The 16,709-nt window shown below is 37.9% G+C and overlaps 2 protein-coding genes across 5 annotated transcripts in view; one reads left to right on the top strand and one right to left on the bottom strand.

Annotated features, from left to right (window-relative positions):
* Positions 1 to 538: 538 nt before the first annotated feature.
* anapc4 (anaphase promoting complex subunit 4) lies at positions 539 to 11,298 on the bottom strand. Its single transcript, XM_020630810.3, has 28 exons — positions 11,027 to 11,298; positions 10,069 to 10,200; positions 9,877 to 9,982; positions 9,646 to 9,778; positions 9,485 to 9,559; positions 9,375 to 9,401; positions 9,223 to 9,267; positions 9,047 to 9,131; positions 8,326 to 8,433; positions 8,055 to 8,225; positions 7,253 to 7,317; positions 7,060 to 7,102; positions 6,892 to 6,968; positions 6,702 to 6,802; positions 6,562 to 6,613; positions 6,398 to 6,453; positions 6,200 to 6,246; positions 6,052 to 6,108; positions 5,555 to 5,611; positions 5,371 to 5,464; positions 5,168 to 5,265; positions 4,419 to 4,480; positions 4,276 to 4,314; positions 4,083 to 4,184; positions 3,909 to 3,986; positions 3,632 to 3,799; positions 1,009 to 1,132; positions 539 to 881 (listed from the first exon to the last, which is right to left on the bottom strand). Exons 2-28 carry the CDS (start codon positions 10,174 to 10,176, stop codon positions 639 to 641), a joined length of 2,421 nt encoding a protein of 806 aa, XP_020486466.1. The 5' UTR covers positions 10,177 to 10,200; positions 11,027 to 11,298; the 3' UTR covers positions 539 to 638.
* A 3,645-nt stretch (positions 11,299 to 14,943) lies between these two features.
* palld (palladin, cytoskeletal associated protein) overlaps positions 14,944 to 16,709 on the top strand; it is a 68,352-nt gene continuing 66,586 nt past the window's right edge. For all 4 annotated transcript variants that reach the window (XM_020631078.3, XM_065956166.1, XM_065956165.1 and 1 more), the window contains exon 1: positions 14,944 to 15,102. The gene's annotated coding sequence lies outside the window, so the exon portion shown is untranslated. The remainder of the gene's footprint in view (positions 15,103 to 16,709) is intronic.

Raw genomic sequence — 16,709 nt, 5'->3', positions numbered from 1 at the left:
TTTACGTGGTTAGGTCGCGCCGGTTCAAGTCTGACCTGCTGCTCCTTTGCCTCATGTTGTTCCCCACTCTTTCCCGATGTCCTACTCCATCCACTGTCCTATCATATAAAGGCAAACATCCACAAAATATAATTCTTTAAAGCTCATATTTACTTACCAATAAACCTAGTTTATAACCAGTTATTTTTTGGGCCGTTTTGCCTTTATTAGATAGGATATCTGAAGAGAGACAGGAAATAATCGGAGGAGAGATTTGGGGAAGACATGCAGCAAAGGACCACAAACAGCTGTGATGAGGACTGTAGCCTCTGTACATTGGGCATATACAGTATATATATATATATATATATACACACACACATAACCACTAGGGTGTCTTTGCTCCACAAACCTAACTATTCAGCTTTTGGTTTCTAAATGATCAAGAGTACAGTGCTGGTCGATTCTATCTCTTCTCTAATAATGCAGAAGGCATTGTGATAACAATGTTTTAGAATATAAACCAACTGATCCAAGTTTAAAGAAAAAGAAAAATATATCAAAACAAACCTGTTTATTTTCATACAAAAACATGACATTTAGACCACTGGAAAAAATAGCAAGAAGCTAAAGATGGGGTTTAGCTTGTTTTTTTTTTTTTAAGAGAGTTCAAGAGCTTCCTCTGACTCTAGACGTTCCTCAGGGTTTTGAAGCACATCTCCTCTTTGCCCTCCAGCCTCATCGTCCGCCTCAGCTCGTTCCTCTCCTCCCTGCCCTGTGCTGCTCATGGTGATGTCCAGTGCATCCTGGTCAGCACTGGTGTTCTGCGACTCGGCTCCCTCATCATCTTCATCTTCTACATCCATTTCAAAAACGCGTATGTGCCGCAGATTGGCGCTTAGCTGCGAGGAGAGAAACAGTTCATGTTATGACCCACAATACTCATTTAATAGAAATTCTGCATTACATTTTTTTCTGAACATCAAATCACCACAAACTGAATCAAATGAGAAGATAATCTCCACGTACCACACAGGCCACTTTGCGGATTCCATTGACAGCCACAAACTGAGCCTTCATGCTCTCCAGTTCACGCCACTGATTCCCCAACACCAGGTTTTGGCATGGAATGGCACTGGTCTGCTGGTCCAGCCTGATATCAAGGATTACATATAGGGATGTAATTATACCTTGCAATAGATTTTAAAATTGATACAAATATGGACAATTTAAATTGATATGACAAAAATATATATTTTTTATTACCAGCAGAACAAACATTTGGAAACTGATTTGCAATCCCGCTCACCTTAACAAGTGCAAGAGATGGAAAGATTACTACAGGGTGTTTAAAGGATTTGGGCCTTATGATTATAAACTCACAGAAAGTTGTGATCACCCAACTTTAAAAAAATGTGAATGAAAACTAATATTAGGAGACACAATGTTGAGAAATTCAAAGTATTTTAGTAAGTAAGCTATTGCTTTAATGTGAGAAACACTGGCTGCACCACTGTGTATAGAAAGAGATAATCCCTATTTGTGCTATACAGATATTTATTTGATCTAGAATTTGTTTTAAAAACCTGCAATTTTATATTTGATCAGTTTCACTTCTTACAAAGAAAACAATGTGCATTGTTGTTTTAGCGGCTTTACAACCTCAACATGTACAAGTATTACTGGTACTTTTATTCATAAAGTAAGATAAGAAAAAAAATATACATTAGATTTTTATTGTCAGAGAATTAAAGAAAAAAATAATATTTATTTGAAATTGACTTCAATTTCCTGTCTTAATGAAATTAGAAAAACATAATATTCAGTTCAAACTGTGTAGTGACCCAGTGCCATGAGATGTACTACATTTTCACAAACCGTATTTACCTCATGTATAGCCCCTTGGTGAGGAATTCCAGTTATATAAACATGGGCTCAATTTTTACACATTATAGGGACTAAACAACAAAACGGGTCAAACACCTTTTAAACAGTTTCAGTAGATTGATGCTTATTTTGGTGGCCCTTGGAGCTAATGCTAAACATTAGCCTATATCCCTGCTGTGCTTTGATTTGTTTTATTGATTTTATTTTAGTACATTACAGTACGACTCTAATCTGACAAAGCACAGAGTATTAGTGAACCTGAATTTCTTTATGTTAGAGATTAAGAGCTCTAATGACTGATGTTGTGCAATTACATTAATGGATGGATATACAACAGGAAAGAAACAGGCAGATTATCTGACAGCACAGAGACAGACTTCTTTTCAGTAAAAACTCTGAACTGTTAAAACAGGAACTCTGGTTTTATTATTCCTGTGCCCTTATTTTAAACATAATGAGGTCTAAATGACTTGGAGGTACAAAAAGGTTTGGACTTGATTCAGTAGACAGCTTCAGCTGGTCGCTGTGAAACTGTCTGCAACATAATCCCTGCAGGCAAAAGTGCCTGATCAAAGTACATCGGCTATAAGCGTTTGTTTTTCCACCAAGGCTCAGACTGTTATTCTACATGTTGACAACATTAGAGATATCCTTTTTGTGAAAGCACAAGATTGTTTCTTTGCAACCAAAAACAGCCGTTACATCACTCTCTTCAAAGCAGACGGACTCCATTGTCATTTCACCTTGCACATGAGTTGCAGGGGAGTTGCTATACTAACATTTCTTCAGTTTGTATTTTGTTTTGTTAATGTCTAACTTGAGTGTTTTAAATGGTTAGTTCAGACCAAACAATTATTTATTTGTAACACAACACAAAAAAACAAGCAAATCCAATTAGCTAGAAACAATAATCTTGAGGTGTGTGATAAAGTCAGTTATCTTGGTCTTTTCATCACTGAGAAGAAATAGTGATGATGACGTTATTTAAAGGTTGCAAGATGTACTTTAAGCAAACATTCTTGCATGCAAGTTTGTTAGCTTGTTTTCACATGTTGTAAAGAACTCTTTGTTTAAATCGTATAGTACACCTCTCCATACTGCACACATATAGACAAACTAAGCAAGCATGCACCACCATCAGATTCAGTTCTGTTCATTACCAGTCTGATTTGGAGACATTGGTACAGAAACAATTATATATGCAAATTGTTTACCAGTATATATCATGCTGTCTATCTATGTATTGTGTTGTCTTTAATCTGGAACTTGATTTTGAGTGTTGAATTGAATTGAATCATCTCCAAATGTTCTTCAAGGTAAAATTATAGTTTGCTGCAATTAAGTCTTGTTGCTTTGAAGAGAGCGAGAGTGTAGTGAGTGTTTCTGGTGTCCAACAGAGCAGCTTACCTTCACTCAAAGGTCTCTCTCTGCAGGGATTCTGTCTTAATGTTGTCAGACCTTAGAAGAACTATTTGAGCGTGTCATTGGAAGTACTGATCCCATGTGTTTCACCTCAAGTACTACAGCTAGCTGAAGCAGTCTACAGGAAACAAATCTGTAGACATGGAAAACTTTTGGAATTTAAGGGATACCAGAAATACCCCTTAATTGTAAACCAATACGTAATTTCTAACATCGAGCTTCCTGATTGTAACACAAAGTACCCAATAACATTTATTTTCTTTAAAGAGTTAGTCCTCTTCACACAGCGTCCTCGTCCCCATGGTAACCATACAATGATACAATGTCAGTCACACAGACACACCTCATGTTAGGCTCCCAGTTGAATTCACTCGCACAGCTCATTGTGGAAGCAAGAGGAAGCTGAGCCAGGACACGCCTCTTGTTTTGTTCTTCTGAGCCTTGGAGGACCACAGTTAGCATCTCGTCGTCATAGAAACGAGCATCGAGGTAGCTGTACACACAGTTAGGCCTGCCGTAGAAAAACATGGTCAGTAGTTGTAGGAACACTTTCATGATCTGAAGAAGAACTTCTCATTAATGTCTCTTTAAAATAAAGGAGTAACATGAAAGGCACTCACTGGGCTGCAGCATTATCATCATCTGCACTGTCAAGGTGGTGGCTGAGGTTGATGGACACCACGCTGTTGGAGATATGTCTGTGAGAGCAAAATGAATATACGGTAGTTAAAAAAAACAGATTGAACCTGTAAAGAAAAAAATCTTGACTTCAAATTGAAATGACAAAAATGTACTTGTTGGGGTCTGTTGGTTTGCGTAGCAGGAAGAGCTTAGAGGATGAAATCTCTGGCATGCAGAACAAAACATAGTGCATTTTAGCTTTCTTGTCATTCCACCTGTGGGAAAACAAAGAAAGATCACGGTTACAAAACATCATCTGACTGCAGAGAAGGTTTAAAAAACTGCATGATTGTGTTGTTTACGCACAAGGATGGAAGCTCAAAAAGACGTGGAGTACTTTCAGAGCTGGAAAGACAATGAAAATATACAATTACATAAATCATATTACCTTTAACATTAATTTAGTCTAACAGAGGAAGAACAAGGATTATTAACAGATGATGTTGTACCTCTCTGGGACTGTGTAGAGAGGCAGAAAGATGGACTGTTTTATAGACTTCCCAATCACTTCCTGCACATAAACAGAAAGATCAACAACATGTGAAACAAAATCATTTTCTAAAATTAAAACTGCAGTACATTAGAAGTGCGGCCTACTGCGGCCTATTCATTTCTTGCAATAGTTGCGACTTGTCAAAAAAAAAGTAGCAACGTCCTGAAGAATATGCTGCTGCATCTTCTACATAACTCTAAAAGGAAATGTAAAAAAACTTTTGGAGTGAACACAGACCATTTAAATCAATGAGTAATTCAGTACTTACCATGAGGCACTTAGAAGTTTGTGTATACATATAGACATTGAAAAATAAATAGGAGTAGGGTTTTGATGAAGACTTTACAACTGATGTTTTTTTATGTATCACCTGTTAAGGTAAAGATATGTTGCATCACAGCAATAATTTAAAAAATGATTGTTTTAATTTGAGGTTTGTTGTGAAAAAAAAGAAATGGTCATGTTTTAATTTAGTATTTTTTAACAAAGAAGACTTGTGACTAGAGATTGAGACCATTGTTGTTAGAAAAATTATAACTGAGATAGTAAATTAAGTGAGAAGTTGAAATTTCCATTTCAGTTATTTATGCAGTAGTCATTTTGCCCCCTGCTGGCCATTAGAAAGATAGCATGGTGCGACATACTTCTGCTTGACTCGTATAGAAAGTCAATGCTGTGATTTGCAGAAAATGTATAAGAACTCACGGCAGGTTTCTGTAGACACTGCTCAATTACATTCTCCATCATCCTCTTGACAAAGTGCAGAGACTTCTGTGGATATGAAGGAAACAGCAGCGGGCTCTCTAGAGACAAAAGAGTCAAACATTTCATCTGTCAAATGTGACACATTGACTGACCCCAGTAAACGAGTAACAACTGACACATTTCAAGTCAAAATCAAAGTTCACCCTTCAGGTGTGAGCTCTCCTGTAAAAACTTCAGCCACTGATTTCCCTTCGTGTTGGGTGGAGACACGAGGTCATCATCCTCATCCTTCAGGTACTAAAATACCCACATAAAAAAAAAAACAGACTGTTGTTAGACAGAAACCTCAGAGAAACACCGGAGGTAACACAACAGAAAAGCACTCACCTGACCAACTCGCTCTACGTTGAAGTACTTTCCTTTACGATCAAAAAGTTCTTCATTCTGTTAAACAAAGAAACATGAATAATGATGTTTACATTTGGATGGAGTTTCTCCTGGGTAAGACATTAAAAACACAGATCCTGCAGTGTGATAATTGATGACAATCAGACATTGATCTCTGATATATCGCACATAGACGGCATGGTGCTGTTATTTTATTGTAATGTGCCAGTTTAGTGATGAAGGATTATTTTCAACTGTAGTCCCTGGGCAGGTGAATAAGAGAGTACTATGGACACACAAGGTATGTTAAAGGCAGGGTTGGTCATTTAGGAAAACTAGCATGATTTTGAAAATGAAGTAGTGGAATGAAAGAGATCTGTTTCAATAGGTAGCAGAACTAAACAAAGAAATTAATTAAACTTAAAATGACTTAAATGGTAAAATGTTATAAACATTTTCAACACATCTCTCTAACAGGGCCATCATGTAGATCTCACCTCACTGAAATGCTCAGACAGGAAGTCAGCAACAAACGCGATGTCCTTCTGTGTCATCTGAGGGATTAATCAACATGTTAAAAAAAAAAAAAAATCACAACTAATTGAAACATCTCAAACCTCGACTTCAGCTGCTCTAACACCTCACCTTGTTGAGCTCTGGTGGTACATGCTCCTCACACATCCTCAGCATAGCTGTAGGGAAACAAAACACTTCAGGTAAAAAAACAACCTCTGTGACACTACACCATGAACACACATTATAATAATAATGAACCTATATTAGGATCAACAAGTCAAACTCCTCAACATTTATTGAATCTCACAAAGTCATTTTTATTCTTACCAACATACAACCATCGGAAAAAGGCTTTAAAGTTTTTCATGCTCTTGTCAATAACCCTAAAGGACAAAAAAAATGTATTACACAGTACACATGACACAATCAATGACATGCGCATTGCTAATGGTACAAGAAGCTAATGCCCACAAAGAAACCACAAAACTCACTGCAGCAGCTCGTTGGCTTTCAGAGAGAATGACCCCACAGCTGTGATAGCTCCTGAAATCATAAAAAAGCACGTGTGATCAAGGATGATGAAAAATATTTACGAGGATTTAATTCATCTTCTATGATCAGGAGATGATACCTTCTATAGCTTCTGAATCCAGGCCGAGGGGCTCGAACTTCTGCTTCCACAGAGACATGCCTTTCACCTCACTGAGGTGATAGAGCAGAGCCTCAGAGCCACTACAGACAAAACGAGGAGAGAAGAAGAGATTATAACAAAAGGATTTACAGGTGGTATGCTGCATGGAGGACTAACAGGCTGAATATACCTCTGCAGGTGGCTGATCACCAGCTTCTGGATGCTGGAATATGAAGACTCGATGGACTGGCCGAGCTTCTTCAGCCCCTGAGGTAAAGAAAAAAACAAATATATTTCAGAGAAGAAATCCTATCTGCCCTGCTCTTAAAGGAGGTCTTTAAAAATGTCTTTCTCTCACCTTGACTGTCAGCTGGTTCATGAGAAGAGCCTGCAGCTCAGGGCTTCATGGGAGCAGAGAGACAATGGTTACAAACGAGTGCATTAACTTGCACAGGATATCATACCATCATCATCTACAGCAGAAAAAGCCCGCACACATTCTTGAGCCCACTGAAATGGGCTCCCCACTCACTGAAGGGACACTTTCTCACCTTGACTGTCCCCACAGTAGAAGCTCCAGAAACTCATCCTGTACTTGAGTGCTTGTGTTCTTTTCCTGTAAAAAGAGGCATATAAGAAAACAGTTTCACTCTCTGGAGCTGATTCATTCAGATGTGATATCGCATATAGCGCTAATGATATTCAGGTGAAAACATGCCCGAACACTGTCCCTGCTCTGTGCAGTTAGCTCTCGTTATGCATCAGTATGGAGAGCAGTTTTCTGCATGGAGCTGTGCTATCATGCTGAAGGAGAACGATTTGTTCCACATAAAGTGTGTCAGGAAGACAACACTTCCAAGTTCATTGTGCCTAAAAAAAACCATGACATGAGTTTGACCTTTAAAAACAAAGCTTCCTTCCTGAATGGACCAAGCAAGGACAACTTATGTAACAGCTCCAGATCAAATCCACATGTAAATGAAGGGTCGAGCCACTGAGAGCTGCAGTATGATTTAACCCCTGAATATCTTCATAATAGTAATGTCAAAGTCATATTTACAGATCATTTATTTAAGTCTCACAGAATAGGAATTGTTTTTATGATCACTGGAATTTTTGCTCTGGTCTTCTCTTATAAAAACTGTGGCACAGTGACAGCCAGCTCTCAGCAGACGGTAACTTTATCACTAACTATGCGTGGCTGTTTGTGAATTAGTCGCTGCAGCCCTAACTGTTCGCTCTGCAGCACAGTTACGGGTGCATTTAACCCTTTGCGTGTGTTTTTCTTACAATCCTTTGGTGAATCAGGCTCTTTGTTTTGTAGCCAACTAATGTACAAACTCAGCATCTGACCTGAACAAACTTAGTGAGGCGAAGATCCATCTGCATGAGGATGTCCTCCCAGGCTTCACACATGCAGGTGAGAGAGAGGTGCAGGTACTGCAGCAGGGTGGAGATGTGGGTGAACTTGCGTGCCATCCTGGTCACCTCAGGGAGACAGTCTGACAACAAGCCTGTGTCCAGCTGGCAGACACAATAAAAGAAATACAAACACAAGAGTGAGCAGAAATTAGGAATTGAAAAAAAAGATCTTAAGGGCAGGAAGCTGAATCATCCATCTGACCTGAATGTAGCACATCTCGGGCTTGTTGTCAGCAGACCTGACTTGTGTGATGACGGACAGAGACTTAAGATCACTGGACAGACTCAGACTGCGGCAGGTTCCCGATACCTGTACAGAATTATTACATGAAAAGACATAAATGACTTTGTATTATTCCTAACCATCGATATGAAGCAGCATGCTAACAGGATGAGTGTTACCTTGGGACCTCTAGAGATGTTTAATAATTTAAGGTTTTCTGTGATCGTAATCATGGGCGTTTCTCTGAGTTTAAAATGTCACCACAAGTTAATTTCTTATTTAATTTGTTTAAGCAGTTCAATGTAGAGGCCTCCTTTCTTTTTCACTTGGGCCTGTACAAAGAACAAAAAGGTAGCAGGAAGAAGAAAAACTATAAATCTGCCCTTTGTACGAGGACAAGAAAATTAAATAAAATAATAAGTAAAAATAAATAAATCCGTAATGTTGATTTGCCAAATACGTACTTAAATACATTCATATATACACAAACCACACATCAAACATCCTCATCACACTCCTGTCCACAGGCTTTACACAGAATCCAGTTTAGAATCCTTTTAATCAAACAGCTTTACACTTCAGATCCAACATTTCTGGGAAATATCTGAAGAATTTTCAGTCTTCAACATGAAATTCAAACCTGATTCATTGATTCATTTAGAGATAGGTAACTCGTTATAATGAGGAAAAGGAGCCTCACCCCTGTCAGAGTGGTGATCTTGTACATCCCGTAAGCATAAAGCTCCACAAAGCCAGCGTCTCCTCCAAGAACCAGAACGTTCAGTCTGCAAGGAGACAAAAAACAAAGAAAAGAAATAACATGCAGTGTGTAAAAGACTCAGATAATGTTTATCAGTTTTAAAACCTTTGATTTACCTGACTTCTCCCAGCAGATTCATGATCTCATCAGACTTCTCCTCACTGTGACACAGACAGATTAAGATACAGTGTTACTATCACTAGAGTAAGAAAAGTTTATAACACAGTGATGTCTGACTAATGCGTAAAAAAAAAAAAAATTGTCTAACCTGAAGATCTTTGAAGTTGTGCTGTAGCTGTGGTAAAACAGAAGTTCAGACAATGTTATTCATTGAAACCTAGATGTGTTTAACTGGCCTGCAGGTGATGCTCGTGTTACCTCTTTGGGAGGGTCGGTAACTTGGGGAGAAATAGTTTGGATTCATCTTCTGAGTTGTAGAAGGAGCTGAGGGCACTGAAACACAACAATAAACCAAACTTTCACCTCATTCTACACAATCAGACACCCTATTGTTTTATTGATCTGAGCCTCATTCATACCTGCTCTCATCGGTCACCTCCATCCAGTGCATGCAGGTGACCGGGTTCTGCATTGGAAACACATGGAGGATCTCTGCTTTCTCCACACCACACAGCACCACCTGCTTGGTGTCTCTGACGCTGAAGGCCAAAACTGTGGATTAAAGAGAGAATACAAATATAACAGCTTCATGTTCCTATCGGGGGAACGGGACGATTAAAAACACAAAGATGTGCACAGTGTTCCCTTACTTTTTCCATCAGGGCGCCAGGCGAGCGCAGTGATCTCCTTCCCAGTACACTCAATGGGAGGCAAGCTCCAAACACGTTGGAAACTAGCCAAGCGATGAAGCAATAACTGTGAACAAACAAAAACAAGACAATTTTTAAAAAGCCATAAAAGATGCCACAGGATGTCACAGGATGAACACTGTTCACGCCTACCTCTCCAGTTGTGTTTGCAAGAGCAATAAGATCTCTTTTAGGAGACCAGGCCATGCACAGTATCTGGTTAGGAAGCTGCTTCTCCCCCACTTGTCGAAAGGCAGGCATGTTTGATCTGGAAACAAGGATAACCTAAACAAGGAAAATGGTTGTGTCACATAACCAGAACTTTATACTTAAATACAAAACTAGTTCAAATTAAACAATGATGATACCTCTTTCCATATCACTACAACAACAAGAAGTAGGCACTAGTGTGCAGGAATTTCCTTGTAAAGATTTGAAGGATTTTAACCCAAAATCCAAAACCAGCCACTGTGTGGGGAAAGAAATTAAGCTCAGATCACATACTCCTACAAAAACATCTGGCCACACAAGTCCCCTGATGGTGTTCAAAAACTCTCCTATGCACCTCCTGTCTTAAGAAGTACATGTATCTGTTTTTCATCACATGGTATCAGAGGAGTAACAGTATTACAAATCAGACTAAAGGTGGCTGGACATGAAAGCTGCAGAAAATGTAAAAAGCGTTTCTTTCCAACTCAGTTCTGTTTAAAAACACAGCAAACAAACACAATGTGTGCAGGAATCAGGGACTCAAAAGAATCATTGTTGATGATGTAATGTGTAAAAAAAAAAAAAGGCTAAAGATTGTTCTGTAAAATCTGATGTTGTTAGTCTCATGACACATGGTTATGTTCAGAGCATATTTCATTACATTTATTACTTTTTATGTATTAATTTACTCCTGAGTCTGTAAATGAAGATGATGATTACACCCCAAATTATTAGAATAATTTCAGTTTGACAGCTTGTACTTGTTTTATGTTTTGAACAACATAAACATGTGAAGATGTCATGTTAGCATCACGGAAATCCTAACACTAAACAATCCAACTTAATGACATAAAAAGCACACTTCTAAACAGCGTAATTAATGTAGTAATGTGTCTCTTACAGATCAAACCTTTCCGCTGCTGTGTTGTTGATGTGATGCTAGCAGGTTTGTTAGCATGCCGCGCTAATGCAGAGACATCATGTCTGTTTTAATCCTGCTCGACATAAAGAAACAATAAACTCCAACATGCGGTTATTACAAAGAAAGCCTCAGATACACTCTCCTCATCCTGTGAAGCACCTGGTTTAAGTTTTCATGGTGTTTTTTACAAATAGGCGGACAGCGCCATAGTTGTCGCCTGGCCAATCATTGAGCTGCAATGGAAAGCGTGAAAGGACAAACTTAATCGGGGAGAAAGCGCGCTTTGAAAACGTTCTACATTTTAAAGTCAAAAACAAAGGAAAACTTCCTAAATGGGATTACAGTGAGTACGAGCTTATTTAACCAAACAGCGGTATACATGTGTACTCGGAAAGCTTCAGTATCATAGATCAGTATTTCTGTTATGTAAGCCATTTTGAGTAAATGGTTGTAGACACTCACAAGTGTCTAGTGATAAAAATGCCAATAACAACTTCACTGTTCATTTGAAAGCATTTATTTTAAACCCGTTTAAATCAGATCTAAATATCTTCCTGCCTGTAATCAAGTAATAGTTACAGTCTATGTTATCAATGAATAACTTATAATCTTTGTTCTAAATTTGCTCATTGGCAAAGATTCAAACTTGCTACTTTACTGCCCTCCTGTGGGCAAAGGTGGGAAATGCAACACGTTAAATCTAAATAAAAAGCTAACACCATTAATGCTTTGATTGTGAACTTAAACTTCCTGCAAGTACTTTGTGATACATCGTACGAACTAAAGCAATCAGACATGAATTAAAGAACATAAACAATTTTTTCAACAAAACTAATTAATTTTTTCGTCTGGTTGCCGAGTTTAAAAAAAACTCAACATCATAAATATGAAGTCATTTTTTAGCATGAATATTAGAAGTATTTACATTCATTACAAATCTTCTTTTAAATTTTAGAGCTGTTTTAAGATAACTTCATTTGGGGTATGTTTAATATTTACATGTATTTACCTCTATAAATATTTGTCATTTTATTTGCCACTTACCAAAGTTGCTTACGTGTGTTACTGCCCTCCTGTGGTCATAGGGAGGAACTGCAGTACATACATTTATCAAGCTAGCCAGAGTAGAACCATATTAGCTTTTCCGTGCCGTACTTTCAAAATAAACAAAAACTGGCATGTTCAGATAACAACATTCACGGTGAAGCAGGAAAAACAAAATATATTGTTACAAGTTATTATTCAAACAAATTAATTTAAGTATTAACTTCGCTTAAAAAATATTTTATGACTGAAATTATCGATTTTTGTTGAACTTTACTACGGGTCCTCTCCAAAATAAAAGTAGTATTTTTGAATTACACCTAACATAATAATCTATGTTGTGAAATTTTTGTATGTAAATGTAGGAGTATTGGAGTATTAATTATATATTACAGAGTAAGTTTAAAGGGTAACATTACTGACAAGGTATCCCGTCTACTTTGCTGCTAAGACATGAACATGGTTGTTTTCCCTCTAGTGGACAAATTGAGGAATTGCATGTTTTAACGTACCAAGACCACCGGTAAGTACTTTCAGTTTTCTGTGAACAATTCCAGGCTACTATTTTGCTATAATATACAAATACGCTAAATTTAGATTAAGTTACAGGAAAATAAAAGTTACGATTATATAATTTATTTTACATTTATTTAATTTATTTATTTATTCTGAATTAATCAAGCCCCAACTGCAAGTTGTACGGTTGTACATGGCCGTTGACCTGAGTGATTTCAAATCATACCTGTTCACTGCCCTCCAGTGGTCAAAGGGAGGAATTGAAGCGCACATAATAATCAAGCTAGCGAGCATCAAACTACATTACTGCTGTGTTTTCCAAGATAAAGATTGTAACTTTTACAAAATAATCAGGGTTTGCAGTTTGAATCTAGAACAATAAATATATAAAGACTATTTCAGAATGCTTTTCAGATAACACTGATAGAGATCTCATCACTCTTTTAATAACTTAATGTATTACCTTGTAACTTAACATTTTGTGGTACCATGAAGTTCTTTCAGCTAGTTGTAGATTAATACATTTGTTTATTTATCGTGAGTTGAGACATGACAGCGTATTATGACTTTCAGAGAATATTTTGAAAGAGTCTTGGGTTTTAAGACATCGTCTAACAGGAATAATAATATAACGTGTTAAATTGTGAAGTATTCCATAGTTGTGACATTAACACACCGTAAAGTGGCCACACAGAAGTGTTGCAGCATATACACTGATCAAGGTAGCGATGATGAAAATAAAGCAGAATGCTGAAGATTTCAAAATAAGTTGTTAAAAACACTCGATATGGAATTTACATGAATTAATCACATTTTGAAAGGAGAAAAGCAACAAAGTACACTGTCTACTTATAATATGTAATAATAATTACGTGTGTGTGCGTGTGTGTGCGTGTGTGTGTGTGTGTGTGTGTGTGTGTGTGCTCAATGAAGACAATAATTACCGTGGAAATTCCTTCCAAACGTATCACTGGCACTTGACTGTTATCAGTGGATTGATGAAGAACCAGAATAGCTTTAAGAGAACAAAATGTGATAGTGGCCTAGAAATAGACCAAGAGAGGCTGGACAGATGTCTGATATCTCTCTTACTGACAGTTTTGTCTTCCATGTTTTGTTGTTGAGCAGACTGCGTACTGTTCCCTCTTGGAATATTTGAATATTTACAGCCCCATTTAAACAGCATTGACCTTGACCAGGCTGGCCTTATGATAACTCACTGATGGGTACGACAGATAGGTGGGTGGTCTTGGGTCATCAGGTCATCTGAAATGGAAACATTGGCAGCACTAAATAGCTGCTGTGACTTTAATGCATGTGTTACATGACATGTCTTTACTTCTCACAACCTCCAAAGCCTAACCAATGTAGGATTATTGGGATCAGAAATCAATTTGAGTAGTACATACATATAGCTGCTGATATAGTGAAATATAAGAGCTTAAATCGAAATTCACCTATTGCAATGACGTTGTACTGTTTGAACTATATGAAAGGTCTCAAAAGGCCTTTTTATAAGCAACTAACTTTATTGAAGACAGATGATTTATTCATTTTCATCAGTTTTCTGCGGAGCTGTGATGCTCTGCTGCATTAGCTGCAGACAGCGCTGAGAAGATTACAGACTATGTGCGAGATGATGTACATCCTGCTGCTGAAAATGTATGTGATGACTGCAGATTAAATGATTCTGCAAACCTGAAACATTTACACGATGAGCCTAAGTGTTCATGTCAATTGATGTGCACCTTCCTCTTCAAAACAAACTGAACATAAAGATCATTTTCTGTATGAAATCTGTGATGGGTTTCTGTTGCATGTTGCTGCAGACATGGCTGAGAGGACTGTAAACAAATGTCAGAGAGCTCTGCTCGACAAACTGCATGATGGCTTCATTTCTAAAACGCCTCCAAAATAATTTTGAAATTGCAATTCACCAGAAAACATAAATATACCAATAAATCCTTCAGCTTCTAACAACAACAAAGCCAGTGATGGCAGAATGTTTGACATGTTTTTTCTGCAACCTGTTTTTTAAGAGTGGCCACAGCACACTGAGAGCTCCTGAATGTTACATGAGCCCCAGTTGGCTCGTTGACGCATGATTTTGTTTCCGCTTTATCAAGTATTACAACATGCTGCAGTGTTTTTCCTTGTTTACTGTGTTTGATTAACAAATAACTTGTTCCCCACCACCTTCTGTTCCCCCTGGTCCACCATAACACTCTCTCCTCTTGCCAGGACTCTGGCTGTGAAACCTGAGCCGGGGGCCAAATATAGCCCCACACGATGAGCAGTTAGGGACCGGGACAGATGGGACCGCAGGCCACTGCAGAGGCAGTACGCAATTGGACCCTGAACTCGAGAGATCCTGCCGACTGTCTGACCAATAAGGCTGCTCTTCTGGAAAGAGACGCTTCTTTTAGGCTCTTTTTTCACAAACAAGACAAAACCTGGAACCACAAAAACAAGGAGGACAGATATCCCGCTTAAAGGTAAGCAATGTTCAATATTTGACAAAAGTATTAAAAGCATTAAGCTCTGGTTTATCATTGTTTATGGAAAAGCTTCAACCATTCAGCTGACAGTACAGCTGTTTAAAATGCAGGATCAGTTATTTTAAACAGGACACACACAGAGTGTTATTTTAAGGACATTTTTATATCCTCTCACTTTGAATGTGTTTTACATATAACAAGTCAAATAAATATATTTGTAAATATTAAAGTAAACTTGACTTTATGAATCCTCTGACAGCACTGACAGTTGTTAACTTTCCGTCTATCAGTCTCGTTGTTTCAAATTTTCCACATTCATATTTAATCAGTTTTACTCCATTTCTATTGTAGTCTGCACTCTGAGGGACTTTTATTTTTGCCATGATGTTTGATGCTTTAACACAGGAGCTGTCATTGTACCTCGGGTTGTACCTGTGTGTGTTTGAAGGTAGCTTCAGTGTCCAGGCCTTCTCTCTCAGCTCAGGGTGGGTGAGGTTGTGCTGCTGCTGTGAAACATAGCCCAGGGGATTAAAAATAACAACAGCTGGTCTTCAGGACGCCATGAGGCTCTGAGTGTCACACCGTGTGGGATGCATGTATCTCCACTAACAGCTACACAACATACTGTTCATCTAGAGTGAACGTCTCAAGAGATGAGTGGCAGACGAGACAAGAATCTGACCTTTTTTAAAATACTACATGTGACCTACTTTACATCTGAAAAGAAAAGTGGTACATTATTTTTAACCCAGCATGTAAGGATGCATCAGGTGACAAAATATACAGCAGCACATGTGCTGTCTGCTCTTGTGAACATTTATTTAGGATTATGATTTAAGAAGCCCTCTGCCTCTGAAACAAAACTCTCAATCTCTTGTGTGGAAACAATGTGGAAAAATATTATGATAATAATAATTTATCCTTTATTGATCCCGCAAGGGGAAATTCAGTTTTACACTCTGTCTAATGAACATGCTACACAAAAATGAGAACTAATCAATAACAGTCTGATTTGAGGAAATGTTTATATATTTTGTGTTTAGTGTTACATTTTGCTTAATGTAATATTTCTTAATTTATTTTTCATCTATCCTGTATTTTAACATGTTTTATATTTTAATGTCAGTCATGTCTTTGAATGTTCATAATGTTATAAATGCTTTTTTTGTCTGTAAAGCACTTTGAATTGCTTTTGTATGAATGCTGATCTATACACTTGCCTTGCCTAGATTGTGAATATCCAGAAGGTAACTGGGATGTACTTCCATTAAAAATAACAAATTAGCTTTTCAACCTCTTCTTCACTTACATGACTGTTAGGTAGTGTCACACAATATAATAGAAAAGGCCTAACTTCTCAGTGTATGTAATATAGCAAGTTGGTTTATGTTGTTTTTAGATGTTGGGACTCTCTGTAGTGATGGAGAGGCTGTGGTTCAGTGGTAGAGTGGGATGTCTCTCAATCTAAAGGTTGGTGGTTTGATCCCAGCTCCTGCAGTCAACATGCTCAAGTGTCCTTGGACAGGACACTGAACCCTTAAGTTTCCTCTGACGGCATTTCCATTGGTGTGTAAATGTGGGACTGGACGGGCACTTTGTAAAGC

The sequence above is a fragment of the Labrus bergylta genome, chromosome 6 (assembly GCF_963930695.1).
Source record: "Labrus bergylta chromosome 6, fLabBer1.1, whole genome shotgun sequence".
NCBI lineage: Eukaryota > Metazoa > Chordata > Actinopteri > Labriformes > Labridae > Labrus > Labrus bergylta.
This window is presented reverse-complemented; position numbering and strand designations above follow the sequence as displayed.

What these genes read in the sequence shown, in the direction of transcription:
- anapc4 (XM_020630810.3), bottom strand. Translation starts at nt 10,176, where the DNA reads ATGCCTGCCTTTCGACAAGTGGGGGAGAAGCAGCTTCCTAACCAGATA. An exon ending in GAGGTGACCGATGAGAGCAG is followed by an intron (nt 9,560 to 9,645) that starts GTATGAATGAGG and finishes GTTGTGTTTCAG; the next exon opens with TGCCCTCAGCTCCTTCTACA. An exon ending in AAAGCCAACGAGCTGCTGCA is followed by an intron (nt 6,454 to 6,561) that starts GTGAGTTTTGTG and finishes TTTGTCCTTTAG; the next exon opens with GGTTATTGACAAGAGCATGA.